The following is a 24,731-nucleotide window of genomic DNA, read 5'->3' as shown; positions in this document are numbered from 1 at the left end:
TAAAGTTAGACATATAACAATCTTGATTAGGCTAGGGTTTTGATCAGATAGACAAACATAAACCGAGGGTTTCATTCCTAGGAGCTTACTCTTGATACATAAGGGTTTTGCTCATAAACCCTAATTTACCAAAACCTCAAGGTATAGGAACACATTACCATCCAACCCTAAAAGAATAGGGTTTTCATAATAATACTAAAACTCAATACATGACATTATCATCAAAACCCCAAACATCAAAAGAATAGTATTACTAGATTTCATCAGTAACCCTAAGTAGACTAGGTTTTATCACATTAACATTGACATACCCTTAGGTTAGGGTTTTACAGGGAACCTATTAGGGTTCCACAAACATAATGATTAATGAGGGTAGATTTAATCTAATGATTAGTCTCCCAAACAAGAATCTCTTATGATTCAATAGTCCTAGACGTAACACTTGTTACTAATGTAAAGCAAATTTCTTAGATTGAATGAATGTACTTCTATCATGAATAGAACAAAACTTATAGTCTAAGACATATCTTTGAGTTTAGACAAACCTTATAGGACATCAATTCCAATAAAACTTCTATGCTTTGTCTTGTGAGGTCTTCTCCATAGCCCTTGATCATAGCAACAAGCTTTTCCTAAACAAGGAAAATATAAAAGAAGTGTGATTAGTATCTAGTGTAAACACATATAGATAAGAAAACGAAAACCAAATATAAAAGATAATACATGGAGTAAGATACTTATCTTTGGAAAATGGTGAGGGCTCCCTCTTAATCCAATCTTGAGGGATACCTAAGAACTTTAACAAAACAATTCAACAATGTTTTTCCAAAGAATGTTAAACCTATAAGTTCTAGAAATCAAAATACAAAACAAATAAAAAATTCAACGTAGAAGGGCTTAGTAGTATAAGTCCTTTATTTCTGATTCTTTGGTTTTGTGCTTTTTTGGAGATCCTTCTTCGACAAAATTTGCATGATCTCTATTTCTCTTTCTATTTTTCAGATTTTTAGGACAATCACTTTTGTAGTGACCCATATTGTGATAGTGGTAGCATTTGATCTTGGATATGTCTATCTTCCTTCTAGGCCCTTTAGTCTTCTTGAATGATCCTTTGTTCTTTTGATGAGCGGAGTAGGCATTTGAAACTTTTTCTTCTTCATTTTTTTGTTGCTTACTAGAGAAATCCTGACTTCTTCTTGACTGCAAGCATTCCATAGTTGCTCAAATGTAGGAGTCTCCTTGGTAAAACTAGTAGTGCAATGATAACAGGGTCCTTTTCTGGTACTATCTCATCAATTGATTGGAGTTCATCTCTTAATCTGGCTATTCTCACAAAGAAAGATGCCATAATGTCTTCCTTTGTCACTTTTATAGATCTTAGTTCATTTTTAAGGCTTGCTATTTGACCAAGATTCTTAATAGTGAATAATTTTGATAAATTCTCATACATCTCTTGAGCAGAGTCTATGTTAGATATATAGGGGATGAGGTTATCTTTTATTCCATCCACCATTAGAGTCATAGCCAATATTTCTGCCCCTGAATTTTGCCTTTTTCTGCATCACTTGACTCATTAGTAGGCTTCTTTACGTTTCCCTTGACTAGATCCAAAATTTTATTCTTCTCGAGGATGAGGTATATCCTCTTCTTCCATGCCCTGTAGTTAGATGCTCCTTCTAGCTTGTTTTCTCCCTTCATTGAGTTAGACATTGTCCTTGAAGATGATATACTTGGCTTCTTATATGTTCCTTTTGGTGATCCTTATTCAAAGCTTCTTAGAACTCCTTACTCTTCTTTCAATAGATCTTTGAGCTACCTTTTTCGCTTCTTCACCTTAGCTCTGATACCATGTTAGAAAATCAGAAAATCAGAAAGGCAGAAATATTTTCTTTATATAGATAATTACTTGTGATATTCTTATGATTTTCTTATGTTCCTCTTTTATCTTTTAGTTCATCAAGCAATTACCAAAACAATAGCACAAAGATCACAGACACCAGATGTAGGTGGACAGCCAGGGCAAAACCCCTATCTAGGGGAAAACCCAGTCAACAACTCTTCCTTAATAACTTCACGAGATAATCCAAGACTCTTGACCTAGACACAGACTTCCTCCACACCAAGTCAACCCTTTCTTCCTTCTGTAGATGATAACAACTTCGACTTTGCAGCAACAACTAGCAGCAACACCTTCGACCTAGCAGCAACAACTTCGACCCAACAGAATTTCAACCCAACAGTTAGCCCAACAAAACTTTGGCCCAATAGTAGCAATTTGTCCTTCCAACAAATATCCCAGTAAATCCACACGAGTGAGAGAGAGAGACAAACCTAAAAACTTCGATCTCCCTTCTTCTAGCAAATCTCCTCCTCCTTCTGCAACTTCACACTTTTTCTGCTCTTCTTCTTGGATATCAAACTTTTGTGAGAGAGTGTGCTCCAAATGAATTCGAACTGCTTCAATATATAGGCTTTTGGTGAGGTCGAATTACCCAGTTTGAGGCCGACTTGGTGTGGAGGTGACAAATAACTTATTTGACTCAATAATAAATCTTTTTACATGATTCAAAGGCCCAAGAAGGGTCTCTTTAAATGGACAATGACTCTAATGACCCAAAATAAATCCTAGAAGTCCTCAATGGGGACTTTGACCTAAAACATGATGACCCAAGCATGAAACCCATGTTTTAATAAGTCATATTAATAATAATAAAAAAATCTTTTTCATTCTTTTGATAAATACATTTTATTGTGACTCAAATATAATTTATGAAGACCGAACCTAGTTACATTCTTCAACACTTAGAACTAGTAGTCATGTGGTTGGATGGAAGATCCTAAAGGAAACATAACTTGGAAGAGGTAACGATATGAAGAAAAGCCAGATGTGGATTGGAAGTTCACTTTCCGATGAAGAGAAGGATGACATGATTGATGTGGTTCGAGAAAGAAAGTGATGAATGGTTGATGCCTTATGATAGATGAAGACTCCATAATGAAGAAGATGTAGTTCATGACATCGAAAGAAGGAGCCCTACAAGTAGTTGATAGTACCATGATCTCCACCAAAGAGCTAAGAGCCGCTGTTGGTAACAAGTCCCTGGTTAAGAGGGAACTTGGACAAGTCCGTGGATAAGAGGGAGCTTGGGTACATTCCTTTTATAGGAATGGGTATATCTTCCCTAGTTGAGAGGGAGAGATAGACACATCATTCTTGTCTTCATATTGAAGAAAGAATGGAGGATTGGGTAAGCATTTGAGACTGATTCCGATACTCCTTGAGGATGAGGTAAGGCATCCAAGATAAGAGTAGTCGAAGAGAAAATTCCTTGAGGATGTGTTATTCTTAAAAGGACATACCTTGTGAACACTTGGGTGGGGTATGTGCCTAGAGAGACAATGATGATGGTGTTTGTCAGTGATTGGTTTCACCAACCTTGTGCTCTGATCTTGTGGAGAGATAGAGCTGTTAGTCAAGGCTTTGCTATGTGACAATGCTGGTTGATATGATGAGATGCTCTGACATAAGCTAAGGAAGTGGCATATTAGATGGCTTACGAATCCAACTCCTCTTATGAGAATTCTTCAATTTGAAAATGTCCAATTACCTTGTATGGATTATGAATACCTCCCTAGTTAAGAGGGAGTGTTGAAATATGTAACTAGGTTCGTTCATCATAATGACATATGTAATCATGATTTTTGATGAAAAGAGAAAAATAAATTATTATTGTTAACCTTGAGGCATGAGTTACATGCTTAAGGGAAATTTATTTATAGGTCAAGCACCCATTGAGTGCTTCTAGGGCTTGTCATTGAGTGTACAAGTCAATTGAGTCATTGTCATGTATGGAAGGCCCTTTTGGGCATGTTACATATTGTAAAGAAAATTTATTTGAGTCAAATCTAGAGTCATAGACCCTCCAAGACCTCATCATGGTGCAAAGTTCAAGGCACCCTTCACAAGTGAACAAGTTGGCCTGAAAGAAGCAATTTGACCTAGTAGGAGACCTATATGAAGGAGACTTCGACCTCACTTGCAAGACATACCCACTACACACAAGTTCAATCAAGGAAGAGCAAAGGGTGTGAAGAAGAGAAGGAAAAGAAGAAGAAAAGAAGAGCAAGATTTTTGGATTGGTTTTGGGCTATATTCCTCCAGACGTGCGAAGGTTAAGGCATGATTTTGTAGCAGCAAATATCGAATTGCAGTCACTCCGAGAGAGCCGAGTTTTGGGTCAAAGGAAGTCTCCCTTGCAAGCCGAGTTGATAAAATGGACTCATCTCAAGCGAAGGAGAAAGAAGGACCGAAACATCATTTCTTCCACACGTGCAAGGGAAAGGTTTTTGTAGAAGAAACTACTGGGGGACAAAGTTGTAGGAGAATCTGTTGGGGGGTCTAAGTTGCAGAAGAATTTGCTGGGGTCGAAATTGCAGAAGTTGCTGAGGTCAAAGTTGCTAGAAGTGATCCAAAATGGATTCAATTTTGCCTCCGGATCAAAGTCTTCAAATGCAGATGAAAGTGGTATTAGAGCAGCGAAGCACAGTCGTTGGATCAATCAGATCAACGAACGAGAGTGAGGGAGATAGACGGCTAGGATTAAGTCGTGCAAAATAAAGTTAAGAAATGAAGAGATCAGATTAAGCCACGTGTTAACAGAACAAAGGAGCAGTATTCGTAAGCGGTAAGCAATATATCACACGCTTATAAAATGGTAAACGATATTCCTCAATTTCATGCGATTAACCTTAGTGGGCGACACGTAGCACGAGAAAACCACTTTTCTCGCGCGCTCTCGATCTGATATCGGTCGTGCAAGAATTCACGCGAGATTGCGCGATAGCCGTTCGATTGGACGGGTCACATCGACGGTGGAGATCGTCTGGGCTAGTTGGCGAGCGGACGACGCGATAACCGTTGGATCACGCGGGATTGATCGACCAAGATAGTTGGCGAACGGGTGACGTGATAGCTGTTGGATCGGATGGGACTTGGTAATGGATATGATAAACTTGTATTTATTTTGGTGTCGGGATCTCCACCAGAAAAAGGTAGGACGGTCGAGGTCAACCCCACGATCGCTGGTCCTTTGATTTTATGTTATCGCATTATCCCACATTCACCGCAGATTGCAACTACATATGGTATATCAATACCATATCACCAAAATAGAACCAACATGCCGAAGGGTGGGACTTGGTTAACTAGGCCACCAATTTTTTTTATAAACCATTGCAGGTGCCGAACCCGCCCTACCACCAGCGCGCAGGCCGAGGTGGTTTTTTGCCAAATAGAGGGTGGTTTTGCGGGGACAAAGGTGGTTTTGGACCATTCCAGGGGGCCTGGAGGTCACAGTGGCCAAATATGGTCGAGTTTATACTCGTTTGACTCGAAATTTCTCGCTGAAGGCGGTGACGATGCCCATTTTCTTATTTGAGACTCTGTTTTTGAGCTCATACCTGTAACAACAATTTGAAGACAAAATAAAGAGGTCAACACTGGAAGCGGAAGGACTAGGAGACGTAGCCAGAAAGTTTGGTGAACTCCTTTATTAAATTTGGCTATGTTGATGTGTTTGAATGTGTTTTCAAGTTGTTTATGTGTTTATGTTATTTGCAATCTTTTCGATCCGTTGCACTAAGTAACATAAGCAAATTCACACATAGTCTATAATACCTTTTTCATTAACAGATCAAGAAGCAAAGATTGTCAAGGAGGAATTGACTTGTTGTTGGAGGGGTCTTAGTCAAGGGTCATAGGTCTTGGGATTTGTCAATTGAAGTTCTACGAAAAGAGAAGAATTGTTGTGGGTTTTCCTTTCAAGTGGAGAGGTTTTGGCCTTGGTTGATTGCCTATATGTTGTGTCCTATTGTCTCATTATTCTTTATGATTTTGTAGCTGTTTGATGATATGAACACTAAATATAATCAAGAGAAAGAAGAAGCTAATTAATTTAATTTAAAAGGTATCACAAGCAGTTATGAAGGTAAGAGAAATCTTCTATCTTGCTGCCCCCTAGATTTCTCAAAAACACCTAGCTTGAAAATAGACTTTTTCAAGCTAGAAATAGCACCCTGGTATTTCTCTATTTTTCAGTAAAAACAAAGCCAATCTAAAAATCACAAACAAAATATTCTTAGGTTTCTTTCTCTAAAATCCCTTTGACTTGGTGTTTATCGAATTGCAATACCTAATCTGTGACTAATCTATGTGGTCCCTAGGCTTTCACCCACTTTGACTTCCCCTGATCATGGATTTGATATCATATATGAAAAGAAATCAAGCACAAAGATGCCAATAATGTAATAGAATTTGGAAGAGAGAAGTACTTTTGGGATTGTGAAATGAAGAGAGGAGAGATCGTTTTAGAGTAAATGGAATGACAAAAACTACAATTGCATAGTATCCAAATGTATGAACCTTAAAATGACTTAGAAAGTTAAAATGTTATTTGCATCATTAATACAACACTAAGGCATGATTTGGATTAGTGTTGCACATATCACGATAATATCAAAATTATCGTGATATTATCACCGAAAACTACCATGTTGATATTATCGCCGACGATAAATTGGTGAATTCGAAATTATCACAAGTCTAACGAATTTATTGCCTTGCGGTTCCGAAATTCTTTTTTAAGTGTCCGATTCTGGTTTTTTTGGGCCATTTTGGTTTTTTGCTTGCTGGGATTGAGCTCTGAGAGGTATAACGACCTTGTGCGCTGACTATTACAAAGGGATTTCCATAGATTTTTTTTCCATTAGCTGAGTATTTGTGGAGTGGATATCTACTCCAATATACAATTTCCACATTTCCAGGTATGTAAAAAAATACTTCTCCTTCATTTTCTTTGTTTTTCAAGATCTAGTATAGGGTATGCAATGTTCATTATATATACCTCTTTTTTTGTCTTTGATTGGAGGATTTAATACTTATGTAGGTGGGGTATTTTAATTGGAGTTTTTCATGATTTTTCAATTTTGTGGATATGTATTCTATTTCATAATTTGTAATTCTAAGTTCCTCTCCTTTTTTTGTCCCATAGGTTTACAAATTGAATTAGTGCTCTAGACTCTAGAGTCTACAAACTCTACACATTCCAAGAATCAAAATGCCAAAGCCATTAGATCCAATGTGGGAGTATGGTCTACCCTATGAGGGTCATAATAGAATGAGGTTGAATTGCAAGCTATGTGGTATGGAAATGTTTGGTGGAATCAACTGTTTGAAATACCACTTGGCTAGAATACCAAGGAATGAAGTGGAGATTTGCCCAACAACCACCCCATAAATTATCCATATTGCAAACGAATCCATTTTTCAAATACATAAGAAGAGAGATCAAAAGGAGGAAGTAAGGCTTGAGATGGTAAATAGATCCACAAGCTTCTCAGTAGTGGGGGAAAGACAATTCTCGGGCACACCTTCTACAATGCCCGACACTTCAACATACTCACCTTTCTTTGTGCCAAGATCTGTGCTTGGGGGGCAACTGTCTATTAGGTCAATGATGAAATCGAACGAGAAGGAACATGTTGACAAAATTATGGCCAAATGCTTTCTATGGAGTGACATACCATTCAACATTGCCAAGAACAACTAATTCTACCATTCCATGTTTGAATCTGCTGCCATTGTTGGTGCGGGCTATAAGGGCCCTTATTATAATGACTTGAGAGGGCATCTCCTTCAAGGGGAAAAGGCAAATTGCACAAGGAGATTGGCTTAGTTGAATGAATCATGGGAGATCACAGGATGCACCTTTATGTCAAATGTTTGGATAGATGGGAAGCGCCGGTCCATTCTGAATTTCTTACTTAATTGTCCCAGGGGGACAATGTTTATCAAATCTATTGATGCATCTGCATATGTTAAAGATGCACAATTATTATGTGAGTTATTGGATAACTTCATTCAGGAGATAGGTCCACAATATGTTGTCCAAGTCATTACAAACAATGTTGCTAACTATGTTGCTGCTGGCAAGTTGCTCATGGAGAGGTATCAGACCTTATATTGGACTCCTTGTGCCGCCCATTGCATTGATTTGATGCTAGAGGACATGGGAAAAATTCCTTGGATCAAGGAAATTGTTGAGTCGGCTAGGAGTGTTACAAAATATATTTACAATCATACATTTGTTCTAACATTCATGAGACAATTCACAGAGGGAAGGAGTTGGTCCGTCCTTCTATCGCATGTTTTGGAACTAGCTTCATTTCTCTTCAATCTCTTTGCAATTCGATGTTGGAGTTGCAGAGGATGTTTCTCTCAGATGAGTGGAATGCTTGTGTCTATAGCACAAAAGTGGATGGGCAAGCCATAGCCCAACTTGTGAGACACAACTAGAGTTTTTGGATGGGAGTGGAGGAGTTGTGTGCTATCAGTGAACCTTTAGTAAAGGTTCTTCGCTTGGTTGATGGTGAGAAGCCCACAATGGGCTACTTGTATGAGGCCATGGATAGGGCCAAGGAAGCTATCCATCGATACTATGAGGACAAGGGGGAAGAGGGATTCACTAGATGAGATGAGATATGGGGTGTGATTGATGAGCGATGGAACAACACTCTCCATCATCTGATTCATGTAGTAGGGCTCTACCTCAACCCTACATTCTCTTATGCATGTGGATTTAGGTTTGATGTAGAGGTTATGGATGGATTTTACCAATGTATTCAGAGGATGGTGTTGACTTCCATGGAACACAATGAGATTTCCAAATAGCTTGAGTTATATAAGTTGGGTTCTGGGACATTTGGGTATGATATGGCTATTGAAGATAGGACCACAATGATGGCAGGTAAGCTACAAGTGAAATTTATTTCAATTTCAAATTTCAATGTGTTTCCTTTCTAAGTTTCTATGACTATCTATGACTATCTATGAATCTATTTGAATTTTGACATTTGTTACTTAATGGAAAATTGAAATGTAAGTCATTGTCTTTCCTTGGAAATTTGAATCCTTTCCATTTATTTGTTGTAGATGTTTCATAGGCAAACCATGGTAGAAGAGTCCTAGAGTTGCAAAAACTTGCCATTTGAGTGCTAAGTCAAACTTGCAGCTCTTTAGGGTGTGAGCACAATTGTAGTGTCTTTGAAAAGATACACTCCAAGAAGCGCAACAAGTTATAAATTTATAAATTTAAATTTAATTTTTTTATTTGAGTTCATTAATTTAATTTATGGCATATGTGGGACATCGTCTTGAATCCTGACTAAATGATTCCTCTAATGATTAATCACAAAATATTCCTCATGCATGTTAGATGTCAACCACCTCAATGACATTGTATATGTCTACTACAATCTGAGGTTATGGGTTAGGTAGATAAACAAAGTACCTGATACATATGCCATTTCATTGGAGGCACTTGATACCACGAGTCTGTGGAGGGTGGAGACTGAGAGGCCTATTATGGAGGAGGCACCTTAGTGGTTGGAGCAAGAGGATGAGGGGGAAGAGGTGGAGGAGGAGGAGGAGTAGGAGGATGCTCCACTTGTAGGAGAGATAGATATAGAGCAAGGCAAGGATATTGAATTTGAGAGTGCCACAGAGATACAACCACTGCAACCACGACCACCTGCATAGAGACTACCAACTAGGGGAAGAGGCGGAAGACATCCCACTTCATCTTCCACATTTTCCCCAAGAGTTTCACCTTCCACTTCAGGCTCAGGCTCAACACGTCCACCTACTGCTTCTAGAGGAAGAATGACACCAATGACCTTTGCCCATAAAAGGGGTAGAGGGAATCATTGAAACTTGACATTTTAGTGCATCATGATTAGCCTTGTAGGCTTGTAGTATCTAGATGCCTCATGATGATCATCTCATGAGATACACCTTTTTGTTTTGATGCAATTTTCTTTTATCTTATTAAGACTTGTGACTCAAGAGAGTTAGGACAGATGTCATATTTCAGTATCGATGTTTGTTGTACCACTTGACATCTTATACATTTTATATAGTAGTTTTATCTTCATATTTATGTGACAATGTGTTTATTTGATGTTGATGTTGCTTTAGTAGTTTAAAAAATTGAAAAAAATGAGTATTTTTTTAGTTTTTTTTTTTAAGTTTCCCGATAATTTCCGATAATTTCCCCGATATGCCGATAATTAAAATTTTGGACCCCCGGCGATAAATTGCCAATAACAATAAATGTAACATTGATTTAGACTAATTGGAAAAGTGACTGTATCATTATGACTATCTCTATAGTCTAGATGGCCATTGTTAACTAAATGACTCTTAACAAATTAACAATTGAGAAGCCTTTTTGTTTAACACTCGTGACTCAACCTTATCTTTTCTTACTGTTTGCATAATTAATGAATTGACATTTTGCATTTTCAAGGTGACACTATGAGCTGCTCCTAAGATGTGGGATTAAGATTTACTGTGGTTTATGCCCTAGTGTAAGCAATATCACTTTGTAAATCTAATGGTTAGCCAGTCTTCCTCGACCACTATCCTACATGGCTAGGATCAGGTTGACACAAACACATATTTTTGAAACCATTTTTATTTTTAGACAATTTTAGAAAGAGATTTTGTTTGTTTGTTTTTGTTTTTGTAGCAACTAGAGTTTCATGTAGTTAGTTAATATTAGAAATCAGTCATGTGAGAATGTAGATGGTTTAGTTATAGACACTAAATATTATTGACAATAATAATCTTTCTTTCCCAGATTGGTGTTTCTAAGCATGCCTATGTTTTTGATATTTATGACAAATTTTATCATGTAGCCTTTGTGTTTCAATGGGGGTGCATTTCATTTGCATCAATTTTTGTTTAGATATACTTGGATGTGAGATATATTAGGCACCATGCATGCACATCTTAATATCTGTTGGTTCTCAGTTATTTTGTGAACTAGCACTATAAATGGTTGATGATTGTCACCAATGCTATCACAAGTAAAAGAGACACAGACGCACACACATATGATGAATGATGATTACAATGAATGAATGGTTTGGGCTTATATCGCCCCAAAGAGGAGCATTTGCGATCAATAGTTATGGCTTGAGCATCTTAGCTACTTATACACACCTAAGTCAGAGGGTTTGGTGTTTTTACCCTTTCTATTCAAAATTCCTGTGTTTTAACCAGATGAAATGCATTTGGTTCCTTGAATTGATTCAGGTAGAATAACATGCCACAAGAGAATTTAATGCATAAGATTCATCTTCTCTTTCATGATTGGCTCAGTTCAACTCACCATTCACGTAAATCGAATCAGACCTGCCGTTCATATCTCTATGCTTCCATTGCTTATGGCCTAGGCTATGCCAATGTGATAATTTTGTTCCCATTGCTTAGGTCATCAGGCTAACTCAGCACATGACTATGATGGAGGTTGACACATACATTGGAGCTACTTGCTCCCACTGATTGTACAACTTGAGTACTTAATGTATGTAACCTATGTTGATTTTTAACATTTTATTTATGCCGAATTTAATTATATGATAAATCAAATTTAAGCTTCATTTTTTTTGTTTTGAAAAAAACATATCACATTAGAATCCATATTGTTTTTTAAAAGTTCATATATTTTTTAATATATTTTGAAATTATTTTATATATATAGATGAACTTGATGCTGAATCTTGTCTGAATTCCATTTCAGAATGTGAATTTTATTTGTATTTCATTGTTGCTGAATTTGCACACGAGTGCAAATTATGTGACATATATACAACAATACTAATCAATATGTAATATGGCAACATATTAGATTAAGTACATTACAAGTCACTCCCACCCTGGAGGTTTTTTGAACTATGGGAAATACAGCAGAAAAATTCATCCAAGGCCCAAACCCAAATAAATTTGTGAAAGACAGCATAACAATCCACTGATCTGCCACAAATATGCTATGCAACTGTGTAAACAGAGAAATTTCCCTCTAAAATTGCAGAAATCACTTAGAAATGCAGAAATTCAGCTTTAAAGAGAAATTGCAGTGAAACTTTAAGAGATCTAAAGCAGACAAAAAACAATTTATTTATTTATTTTTTTTTCATTTTCATTTTTTTGAATTTAAATTTTGGTGCAATACGGATTCTGTGCAGTCCATACAGTTGTAAGGCCTAAAAAATTGGCCGTCCAAAAAATATCTCACTAGAACCCTGCAAATCAGTTTTCCTACCTCTCTATGTTGATTTTAATCTTTTATTTAACCCCTTTTTTTGTTTTTTTGTTTTTTTTTTTGGTTTTGTTTTGTGTTGTTTTGTTTTTGTTTTTGTTTTTGTTTTTGTTTTTGTTTTTGTTTCGTTTTTCGTTTTTCGTTTTCGTTTGTTTTTGTTTTGTTTTGTTTTGTTTTTGTTTTTTGTTTTGTTTTGTTTTTGTTTTTGTTTTTATCTGAAATCTGGCTTTAAATTGAAATAAAATTGATTCTCTCTTAAAATGTGGACCTAGCTTTAAATCAAGCGAAAGAATGATGTTCGTCTTCTAAACAAAAAAGCCATTACTTAGTTTCGGCTGGTTTGAAAGTTGAAACCCCTTTGGCTTCTTTGTGTGTATGAAATTAAGTCCTTCGTGCTGTTACTGAACGCAGCAGTCCCTGGGCTCTTCTCTTGCTTTACTTTTGGTTTCCTCTCAATGTGGATCTTATATGATATTACAAAAACCAGCACGCAAAGAAATTAAGAACACAAATGAGAGAATTGAAAGATAGAAAATGGTTTTTAGATATCAAATGAAGAGAGCAACTCTTTTTCTATAATGATGAAATGACACAAACTCTAAGTGCCTAAACCCTAAAATATCTTACATGTACTTTAAGTTATTAATACAAGTAACCTAATGTCAAAAGGTGACTTTATTAATGTTCTCAAGTCTATAGTCTAGATGCCCTTTATCTTCTAACAATTTTGACAAATAAATGCCTTGTCTCACATTATTGTTATTAAGTAATTACTAATGACCATCAAACGTTTGCTATCTATTATGCAATTGCCAGTTACATATATCATTGAAATACTTGAGTGAGGTGTTTTGTAAAACATTGCTTTAACTGTTGGAATTCCAATGGTTTGCTTGTGCAGAATGATGATGAAGACATGGTGTATATGTATAATGCTTATTTACATAAGATGCTTACAAGTTTTCTTTCTCACTCCATTGGACGAGAAAAGGCAAGTAGATTTTATTCATGTTCTTTCCCTTGATGTAGCATTTTAGATGTTTCTCATCTAGAATTAAAATATATTTATGCATGGGTTATGGTGAAGGAAAAATGCCTTTATGCCGAGAGAATCAAGGAAATAATAGTGTCCAATTTTAAAATGGCAAACAAGACACAAATAACTTACATAAAACTGTTGAAATTTCTTTGCACTGTAGGTCAGGTCTATGACTTAACCAAGCACATAAACACACTAGAGATGCTCAACTATGAAGCACTTTGCACAGTGGAATATAACAGCAGAGAAATCAACAATAGTACACAAGATTTATTGACCCAAACACTTTCCTTATCAGTCCATCAACAAGAAAATCATAGGGCTCCTGTACCAGGGTCATGGCCCTCTGCAAACTGTGATACAATGCTATAATACAATAAAGTACAAATCTGTCCTTTGACTGTTACAACTAGGGCTTAGACTTTAGCCTTTGGACGCTCATCTGCTCATGAAAAGCAAAGACAAAACAACTTGACTTACTTGCTGTTTGAGCCTTTTTAGTAATCAGCCTTTTCAGTCCTCTTTGTCCACAGAAGTCTCCTGCTTAAGACCTCTGTCTGCTTGCTGTAGCTGTCCTTCCTTTGATGCTTAAGGCTCCTTTTCACCTTGCTGTCAGCTCCTTTTCTTTGCATAACAGGCTTCCCTTTTTGAACCCTTGATCAGCCCTCTTCTTTGTGTCTGCACAAACTCGTCCTGTTACAGCTGCCTGTGGCCTACTTTCTGCAACCTCAGACCTCCTGCCTGAGGCCCTAACCGTGGCCTAACCCAGGCAACTGCGGCCTCTCCACAAATGACCTCAGCTTGGTCCCTTTATCACTGTCCAGCTTCGGTCAGGCCACTAACAGACCTTTGCTGGCCCTCTTGTTGCTGCGGCCTAGACTAGGGCATAGTCCAGCTCTGCAGCCCTCACAAGCAGACCTATACAAAGCCCTAACCTGCCCCTTTTACCATAAACAGAACCTCAGGCCAGCCTTCTACTCTTGTGTCCAGCACACAGAACCCTCGGCCGCCTTCTCTTGAACAGAACTCCAACTTAACTTCCTTCAAGCACAGAACATAGCACTCTTAAACTCGTCCTCCTTCTAGGCTGCAGCTCTCTAGGGCAGATCTCTCTCTCACAAGATGAATCTTGCACTTATATCTTGGCCATTCCTTTGGCCTCTCATTTATATATCTCTAATGGTTGCCTTAGAAGCCCTCTTTATCCATTAAGAGACTCCTCAACAACAAATTAGAATATAATAATAATATCCTTGGGTTCCAAGCCCACAGCTTTGGGACCAAGACCCAAAATTTGGTTACTTTGCCCAGAGACATTCCATTTTGTGGGTTTGTAAGGTGGGTTTTCTCCTCACAAACTTTGCAGCCAAGGCTTGTGGGAGAACCTCCAAGCTACCCAATTTTCAACAAAAACTATGTTTCAGAGTCTTACAACAGCCTTTTCAAGTAAGTAATATGTTTGATGATATACAGATATGTGGATAAGTGGGTCATCTAACATTAACTTTAGTTTTTAGACAGCCTTGTTTGCAATAAATTCCTCCTAGATATGAAACTTTCAATGCTTCGGAAGTTTCCTTATACCAAATTTTATTGAGAGGATGCATATAGCTGCACGTTTTTCAATGATATAGGCTCCATTAGATTACTTTTATGGCCAATATGGCATGAGGATTGCAAACGTCAGGAACACTTGAAATTCAGTGATATTTTGTACTTTTAATTATAGGTTATCAGTAAGAATGGACAATCGTTTCAAAGATGGTGGGTTGCTCACTCAATTTTCAATAAGGTTATCTGCTAATTTAGTAATTTTGAAGTGAATTTCTTTGGTGTTTCCTTTTGTCCCCTGATCTTTAGACAGTAAATTCCTTATAGGCCTGCCGGATTCTGAATAGCCTAAAGAATTTAAAGATGTTGACTCTATGCTATTCATTAACTTCCATTTGAGATTAGAAAAACAAATAATAATGTGGTCGAGACCTTGACATATTAGCCTTAATGTTTGGAAGTTCAATATAGATATATTGATGCATAGGGTTATTGTGAAAGAAAACTACATTTACGCCAAGAAATTTAAGGGAACAATAAAGTCCAATTCAGAAATGGTAAACAAGATACAAGTAGTATAAAATTATGCTTCGGATACTATAACTGCCTTTTCTAGTACTGATTTGTAGATTACATTAAGATGTGGATGAAACAGTCATTTAACATTATCTTTAAGTCTTTAGAAGACCTTGTTTGCATCAAGCTCCTCCTATATATGGAATTTCTGTGGTATTGTGAATTTCTCTTTGAATGTGCTTTGGAAGTTTCTTTCCCCCAAAATTTATTGAGAGGATCCATATAGGTGTACGTTTTTCAATGATATGGGCCCATTAGATCACTTTTACAGCCAACATGGCATGAGCATTCAAAACATCAGGGACCCCTGAATTCAGTTAAACTTTGAACTTCTAATGATAGGTCCAATCAGTAACAATCTTTTCATAAAGGACTATTATTTGAAAGCTGGTGTTTTCCTCACTGGATTTCCCATAAGCTTATCTCCTCCTAATTTAGAAGTGAATTTCATTGGTGTTTTGCCCTCTAGATAGTGAAATCCCTGATAGGTCTGCTGCATGCTGATTAGCCTAAAAAATGTAAAGATGTTGACTCTATACTGTTCGTTAAATTGCTTGAGATTAGATAAACAAGTAATAATGAGGTTGAGATCTTTACATATCAGCCTCGATGTTGTGAAGTTCACCATAAATATATTTTAGTTGTTATTGACATGAAGATAACTTTTGCAGCAATTGTTAGCTTCTTCATTGTTGGACATGAGTCCAAATTGCAAAGTTGTCATTATGTTCTGAGATTGATACTTTATTAGGTACCTATTCCTATTTCTCTTTGAATCTACGTAGTAGCAAATAAGCACTAATATTTTCATATCTAAGATGTGAAAGAAAATAAGAAAACTGATGAATTATATTAATGTGCACAATGTTGGGAATCAAAGTATACTGAGAGCGGGTGGAAAGCGTGAATCAGTATTATACATTTTTTTACACTTATTTTACTCAATTAATCAATCAAATGCAATCAACAACACAACAATGCACCATTCACATAATATGTTGAACACAGGAAATAATGTGGAGAAAACCACAAATTCTGTTTTGATTATAGTGTAATTCAAGCTTGAACCTCAATTTACAGCAATTTTTGTGAGAACCAACTCCCTCAGATCTGCAACCCACAACTTGCTGAAGGCACCACCAACCTTTGATCTTTGCATGCACCAACCTGAATCAGCCAATCAGTTCTATATTTCGTTCATTTTTAGATTGAGAGCTATGACATTAAAGTATTCTTGAACAATTTGATTAAATTTCTGAATTCTGTCCTGTCTCGTGCAACAATTCCTTCTTCTCTTTAATTGTCTTATAAGATAAAGATTTTTCAGCTATAGGTCTGCCATCTCTGTTGTTTTCTTTGCAACCCCTTTATTCTCCTCAGATTCATCAAACGGGCTATTCTTCTATGCCTTCACAGCACTTCCCTCTCTCAGTCTTTACATCAGCAGTTAACACTGCAGTTGTGCATGGGAACAAATTACTCTTAACATCGTTGTTTTGTTTATTTATACATGCTGCAAAGTTTAATTTTCTTTGGTCTGTGGGCTTTAATTTTTAACCAAATTTGGCGCTCAAACGCCAAATTTTGTTACAGCACTTGCTGGCTAGCTTGCAGGTGCATATGATCATAGGCCAGGACCACAGTCTTAATGACTCAGTGCTTCACCATGATTGGTTAAACCATTGTAGACTTCCATCATCACTCCACCCATTTAGAATTGATCATCAATGAATGTGGGGTGCGAAATTTTTGTAGCTTGTGTGGCTTAGCCTTAAACCCCCTGCAACTTATTTGAGTGCTCCACTCTGGATCCATATGCTAACCTGATTGCGCAACAAAGGATCCACTTCGTCCCCCCTGCTTTTCGAGGTTTAATGAGGGAGGAGGGGGTACAGGGGGCCAAAATTTGTCATATTCGCCCTACACCTCAGCGCCACGTACACTTAATTCATCCATTGGATTGCTGCTTGAGCTCCACCTATTGCCACACATCTTCCTATCCTTGCGGACACTTGCACTACATATCCTTGGCATGAGTCTCGAAACTCGGTCGACTCACTTGCCATGTCACTACTATCCTTTGCTAACGTCATCATGCCACGGGGCATCCTCTGGCTGGTGCCACTTGTCACCCGAAGACAGGCCCCTTGGCCACCCAAAAGGGATGATTCCACGTGTTCACGCTAATCATGTGCCACTTCATCTTCTTATCCACGTCACTTTTGTGCCGCGTCCTTCCGGTCTCGGGTCCCTGGACCATTTCGACATTTGAACTTCACATACACCCGCGACTGCGCTGTCGGGGATTAAGGCTAATCCCTAATTAGAGTAGGTTAAGCTTTAATTAAGCATCTCTGAGCTAGTTCTTTTAACCATCCTCACACACCAATCTAGTCTTCCCACCTTTCCTAGTCAGTCATTGTCGACTAATCACTTGGCCACTTGTCCCAATCGCTCGTTGTCAACCAAACACTTTGCCACCTGTCCTTGCTGCCAGCTTACTCATCGTGGTATCCAGGTTCTCGGGCATGTTCATTTACCCAACCTCGCAAACCATCCGTGGTTACAAGGGCATGGATTAAGGCTAATACCTGATTATATTTGCATAACCCTCAATTAGACTAATCACTGGGTAATTATGTGTTAAAATTGGCAACTAGGGCCAAACTTCACCATGGACAAATCATATGTTGGAGATGATATTTTTATTGGATTCCTCTTTCTGAGAGGTGCAAGATTGATCTAAAGATTATCTCATTCTGACAAGTAGAAATGGGATTATGAACTTATTTCTTCTATGGACAAATTGTTAAGGTCGGCTCCAGTGAAATGTAGGCTCATAAAGCCCAACCGTTGTGTCTCTTCACCCTCAACGTTGTGTATAAAAATAAGAGGCCTTTTCCTCATTTGGACACACTCAACACACATCTTTCTCTCTCCCCTTCTCATTGCTTCGTACAACAAATAAGAGCAACTCTTCTTCTTCATGCGTTGACTTGGGTAGACCTAAAATATCAGGCTGGTATTTTAGGATTGTTTTTGGGCCATCTGTAGCAGCATTGGCTAGCATTGACCAAGGGTCAATCTCACTCCTTTGAGTGCGTTTTTCAGGGAGGAAATCTAATTTCCTTAGGCCGCATCTCCTAGCGCCCTACACCTCGACACCACGTACACTCGATTCATCCATTGGATTGCTGCTTGAGCTCCACCTATTGCCACACGTCTTCCTATCCTTGCGGACACTTGCACTACATATCGTTGGCATGAGTCTCGAAACTCGGTCGACTCACCTGTCATGTCACTAGTATCCTTTGCTAACGTCATCCTGCCACGGGGTATCCTCTGGCTGGTGCCACTTGTCACCCGAAAACAGGGCCCTTTGTCATAGATGCCCTACACCTTGGCTCCACGTACACTCGATTCATCCATTGGATTGCAGCTTGAGCTCCACCTATTGCCACACGTCTTCCTATCCTTGCGGACACTTGCACTACATATCATTGGCATGAGTCTCGAAACTCGGTCAACTCACCTATCATGTCACTACTATCCTTTGCTAACGTCATCATGCCACGGGTCATCCTTTGGCTGGTGCCACTTGTCACCCGAAAACAGGCCCCTTGGCCACCCAAAAGGGATGATTCCACGTGTTCACGCTGAACACGTGCCACTTCATCTTCTTAACCACGTCACTTTTGTGCCGCGTCCCCCCGATCTCGGGTCCCTGGACCATTCCGACATTTGAACTTCACAACACCCGCGACTGCGCTATCGGGGATTAAGGCTAATCCCTAATTAGAGTAGGTTAAGCTTTAATTAAGCATCTTTGAGCTAGTTAATTTAACCAACCTCACACACCAATCTAGTCTTACCACCGTTCCTGGTCAGTCATTGTCGACTAATCACTTGGCCACTTGTCCCAATCGCTCATTGTCAACCAAACACTCTGCCACTTGTCATTGCTACCAGCTTCCTCATCGTGGTATCCAGGTTCTTGGGCACGTTCATTTACCCAACCTCGCAAACCATCCGTGGTTGCAGGGGCATGGATTAAGGCTAATACCTGATTATATTTGCATAACCCTCAATTAGACTAATCACTGGATAATTATGTGTTAAAATTAGGAAATAGGGCCAAACTTCACCATGGACAAATCATATGATGGAGATGATATTTTTATTGGATCCTCTTTCCGAGAGATGCAAGATTGATCTAAAGATTATCTCATTCTGACAAGTAGAAATGGGATTATGAACTTATTTCTTCTATGGACAAATTGTTAAGGTCGACTCCAGTGAAATGTAGGCTCATAAAGCCCAACCGTTGTGTCTCTTCACCCTCAACATTGTGTATAAATATAAAAGGCCTTTTCCTCATTTGGACACACTCAACACACATCTTTCTCTCTCCCCTTCTCATTGCTTCGAACAACAAATAAGAGCAACTCTTCTTCTTCATGCGTTGACTTGGGTAGACCTAAAATTTCAGGTTGGTATTTCATGACTGTTTTTGGGCCATCTGGAGCAGTGTTGGCTAGCGTTGACCGAGGGTCAATCTCACTCCTTTGATCGTGTTTTTCAGGGAGGAAATCTGATTTCCTTAGGCCGCATCTGCTGGCGCCCTATACCTCGGCGCCACATACACTCTATTCATCCATTGGATTGCTGCTTGAGCTCCACCTATTGCCACACGTCTTCCTATCCTTGCGGACACTTGCACTACATATCCTTGGCATGAGTCTCGAAACTCGGTCGACTCACCTGTCATGTCACTGCTATCCTTTACTAATGTCATCCTGCCACGGGGCATCCTCTGGCTGGTGCCACTTGTTACCTAAAAACTAGCCCCTTGGCCACTCAAAAGGGACGATTCCACGTGTTCAGGCCGATCATGTGCCACTTCATCTTCTTAACCACGTTACTTTTGTGTCGCGTCCTCTTTGTCTCCGGGTCTCTAAACCATTTCAACATCTGAACTTCACATACACCCGCGACTGCATCGACGTGGATTAAGGCTAACCCCTAATTAGAGTAGGTTAAGCTTTAATTAAGCATCTCTGAGCTAGTTCATTTAACCAACCTCACACACCAATCTAGTCTTGCCACCTTTCTTGGTCAGTCAGTGTCGACTAATCGCTTGGCCACTTGTCCCAATTGCTCATTGTCAACCAAACACTCTGCCACCTGTCATTGCTGCCAGCTTACTTATCTTGGTATCCAGGTTCCCGGGCATGTTCATTTACCCAACCTCGCAAACCATCTGTGGCTGTAGGGGCATGGATTGAGGCTAGTACCTGATTATATTTGCATAACCCTCAATTAGACTAATCATTGGGTAATTATGTGTTAAAATTGGCAACTAGGACCAAACTCCACCATGGACAACTCATATGATGGAGATGATATTTTTATTGGATTCCTCTTTCTGAGAGGTGCAAGATTGATCTAAATATTTTCTCATTCTGACAAGTAGAAATGGGATTATGAACTTATTTCTTCTATGGACAAATTGTTAAGGTCGGCTCCAGTGAAATGTAGGCTCATAAAGCCCAACCATTGGGTCTCTTCACCCTCAACGTTGTGTATAAATATAAGAGGCCTTTTCCTCATTTGGACACACTCAACACACATCTTTCTGTCTCCCCTTCTCATTCCTTCGTACAACAAATAAGAGCAGCTCTTCTTCTTCATGCGTTGACTTGGGTAGAGTGAAAATTTCAGGCTGGTATTTTAGCACTGTTTTTGGGCCATCTGTAGCAGTGTTGGCGAGCGTTTACCGAGGGTCAATCTCACTCCTTTGACTGCGTTTTTCAGGCAGGAAATCTGATTTCTTTAGGCCACATCTCCTGGCACAGAAATCGAGGAATTTGCTGCTGTTTGACCTATGTTGACTACAGGCCCTTTGACCGTACAGTTGACTGTGCATTGAGCGAGTTTACCAAATTTTTCAGGACTGTTTTGGGCTGATTCAGACTGTCTTTGGAGGCTGAGTTGGCTAGGTTTGACCGTGCTAATTTGGAGGAGACTTTCTGCTGGTTTTACCAGCATTGACTTTCTGGTTAGGGCCTCCTGTTGACTGTAGTTTGACTGGACTGTTTTACAGTTATTGGGCATGTAAATTTTGTATGATGTCCTCTCTCTCTGCTAAACTTTTGAAGCATAATAAGAATATTTGATTAAAGGGTTTTCCCCATTGGGGTTTTTCCCTTGCATCCGCCAAATATTGTGTCCTCTTGTCTTGTCTTCTGCTTATTGTTTATGTTCTATCTGCATTTACTATCAATGTTAATGTGATTGCTAATCTGGAAATTTATATTGGTCTAATAAGAAAAATTGAAGTAAATTGCTCTAAAGCTAGAACATACCATTGTTATCTAAAATTAACATGGAATTATAGTTGAGGTGAACACAAAGCCCAAGTAAGATTGAGAAAAGCAATCACTGAGATTTGTTGGTCAAGGACAAGATTCAATGACCTCCTCATCTTACTTCAAATTTGATGACATGCTCAATGATGAGTTTGATTATCATGCATGGAAGATGTCTCTTGACTTGAATTTGGAAGAGCGTGATGCTATGGACTATGTGCAGGGAAAGATTGCTGAACCTCCTTCAAATGCACTGGCTGCCGCTAAGAGAAAGTACAAGAAAGGTGAAGTTAAAGCTAAGAAGATCATCAGGGATTCTATTCATAAGTATTTAGTTGCTTACATCTCTGATTTGGGCACATCTAAGGAGATGTATGACAAGTTGGTTAGCTTGTTTAAAGCTAGCAATGCAAACCAAGTCCTCCTTCTCAAGAACAAGTTGAAGGACATAAAGAAGGGAAGAGGAGAAGATATCCAATCCTACTTCATGAGGATCACCGAAATAAAAAATGATCTTCTATCTATTGGAGAAGTTATAGCTGATAGGGGGCTCACTCTCATTGCCCTTGGAGGTCTCCCTCGTGCATGGGATGTGTTCAACACTACTATCCTCAACAATGACCGAATTCGGTTTTGATAAATTATTGACTAGATGTACTCAAGAAGAAATAAGGATGAAAGAGAGAGACATGCCTTCAAATAGGAATGGTCCTACTACATTCTTTGGTCATGCTAAAAAGAAGAACAATGCAGTTTCAAAGAAGTAATGTCAAGGAAGACCGAGATTCAAAGATGGAAGAAAGGGTAGATGCTTCATTTGTAGCAGGTTTGGCCACTGTGCTATGGAGTGTCCTAATAAAAGGGATACACCTCGGGATGATGACAACAACGACCGCAACAATTTCAGGGGCAATAACAATCAAAGGAATGGCATGTTCAACAACAAAGGAAAAAGGAATGCTCCTGCTACTCAATATGGAAATGGTCGACCTCCCAAAAGATCAAGAAACTCCAGGTATGGTGAATATAATGTTGTAGATAACAAGCAAAAATATTTTTATCTTATATCTATCCTCTCTACTGCCTCTCTCCGGATACCTTGGGAAATTGGTTGATTGATAATGGTGCCTCAAGGCACTTCACTGGGTATAAGGAAGCTCTTTCAAATCTGATAGAAAAGGATACAAATTTGGAAATAATTCTTGGAGACAATGCCACCTATCCTATGAAAGTAGTTGGGAATTTTACTCTTCAATTGAATCAAGGCAACACCATTTATCTACAAAAAGTACTATATGTACCCGATCTAAAGAAGAACCTAGTATCTATCTCGGCGATGGAGGACAAAGGATTCAAGGTGGCATTCATTGATGGAAAGGTATGTGTTTGGAAAAGAAATTTCAAAGAAGCATTTACTCTTGGATTCAGGGTTGACAACCTATATCAAGTTGGAGGAAGTCCATTGGGAGCTATGTCTTGCGACACATCTCTTCAATCTGAATTATGACACCGAAGATTTGCTCATCTTCATTATAAAGCCCTACCCAATGCAAGGAAGATAGTGACAGGTATGCCCGAATTTAAAGTAGAACATGAAGGTGTTTGTCAGGGATGTGCTTAAGGAAAACATACAAGGGGACCATTCCCATCAAGTGATAGCAAGACTATCGACATTTTGCAATTAGTTCATTCTGATCTATCTGATATGTTGCTCGTGACATCTTTGGGAGGATATTTATATTATGCTATCTTTGTGGATGACTTCTCTCGCAAAACTTGGATTTATTTCTTCAAGAAGAAGGGCGAAGTATTCACATGGTTCCGCTCTTTCAAAGCCTTGGTCGAAAATCAAACAGGGAAGAAGATCAAAATATTGAGGACCGATAATGGAACCGAATATGAATCAAATGAGTTCAATGACTATTGTAGAGACGCTGGCATTAAAAGGGGGACTACTACCGCATATACTTCTATTATACAAGCCACTTGTGCCATGCTTCATGATCAAGGCCTTCCGAAGTTCCTCTTGGGAGAAGTTTCCAACACTGTCGTGTATGTTCAAAATAGATGCCCTCATCAAGCATTGGACTCCAAAACTCCCAAAGAAGCTTTCACCAGTAAGAAACCTGATGTTTCTCACTTTAGAATTTTTGGTAGCCCCATGTATTTTCATGTTCCGAAAGAAAAGAGAAGCAAATTGGATGCATCAGGGAAGAAAGGAACATTTGTGGTCTACAGTGAAACTTCAAAGGCATATAGAATCTATGTGCTTGGTCAAAGAGAAGTGGAAATAAGTCACAATGTCACCTTTGATGAAGATGCTGCCCTTGGGAAGATTAGGAGCCTTCCTATTCCAAGGAAGGGAAGGGCAAAGAAGCAGATATAGGAAAGCAGGGAGAATCGCAGGATGAGCCGATGCCCAATGCTGAAGGACCAATGGATCCCATTGATCTACCTCCCCATGAGCCCTCGTCCTCAAAAAGGAGACCCTCATGGCTTAGGGACCCTCTCAAAGATGCTGAGACATATTGCACCAAGGGAAGCATTTCGTGAAAGTAAGAAGCTTAATAGGTACAAAGGGTACTTAGCTGCTATGAGCACCATTGTTCAAACTGAGCCTTACACATTTGAAGAAGCTGTGAAGCACCATGTTTGGATGGGACGCTAGAACGAACAATATGAGTCGATTATGAAGAATGATGTCTAGGATGTGATCCTTAGACCCAAGGACAAATCTGTTGTCACCTCGAAATGGCTCTACAAGATCAAGCATGGAGCTGATGGAAGTGCTGAAAAGTTCAAGGCCAGGTTTGTTGCTCGAGGCTTCTCTCAAAAGGAAGGTGTGGACTATGATGAGATATTTGCACCAGTTGCCCGATATACCACCATCCGTTCAATCATTGCCCTTGCTGCCTCTCAAGGATGGAATTTACATCAAATGGATGTCAAGACCGCCTTCTTGCATGGTTCACTTAAGGAGGAAGTCTATGTAGAACAACCCGAGGGGTTCAAAGTTCTAGATCGAAAGACACATGT

At 38.9% G+C, this 24,731-nt stretch overlaps 1 protein-coding gene across 4 annotated transcripts in view; it reads left to right on the top strand.

Moving 5' to 3' along the window:
• The window catches only part of EMB3142 (nuclear pore complex protein (DUF3414)), a 447,780-nt gene that overhangs the window by 58,520 nt on the left and 364,529 nt on the right, over window positions 1-24,731 (top strand). For all 4 annotated transcript variants that reach the window (XM_089384461.1, XM_089384462.1, XM_089384463.1 and 1 more), the window contains exon 10: window positions 13,063-13,152. In XM_089384461.1, coding sequence (XP_089240587.1) covers window positions 13,063-13,152 — 90 coding nt within the window. The remainder of the gene's footprint in view (window positions 1-13,062; window positions 13,153-24,731) is intronic.

This window comes from Pinus tabuliformis, chromosome Q (assembly GCF_031772625.1).
Source record: "Pinus tabuliformis cultivar Carrire ecotype Pingquan chromosome Q, CPIR1, whole genome shotgun sequence".
Lineage (NCBI taxonomy): Eukaryota > Viridiplantae > Streptophyta > Pinopsida > Pinales > Pinaceae > Pinus > Pinus tabuliformis.
This window is presented reverse-complemented; position numbering and strand designations above follow the sequence as displayed.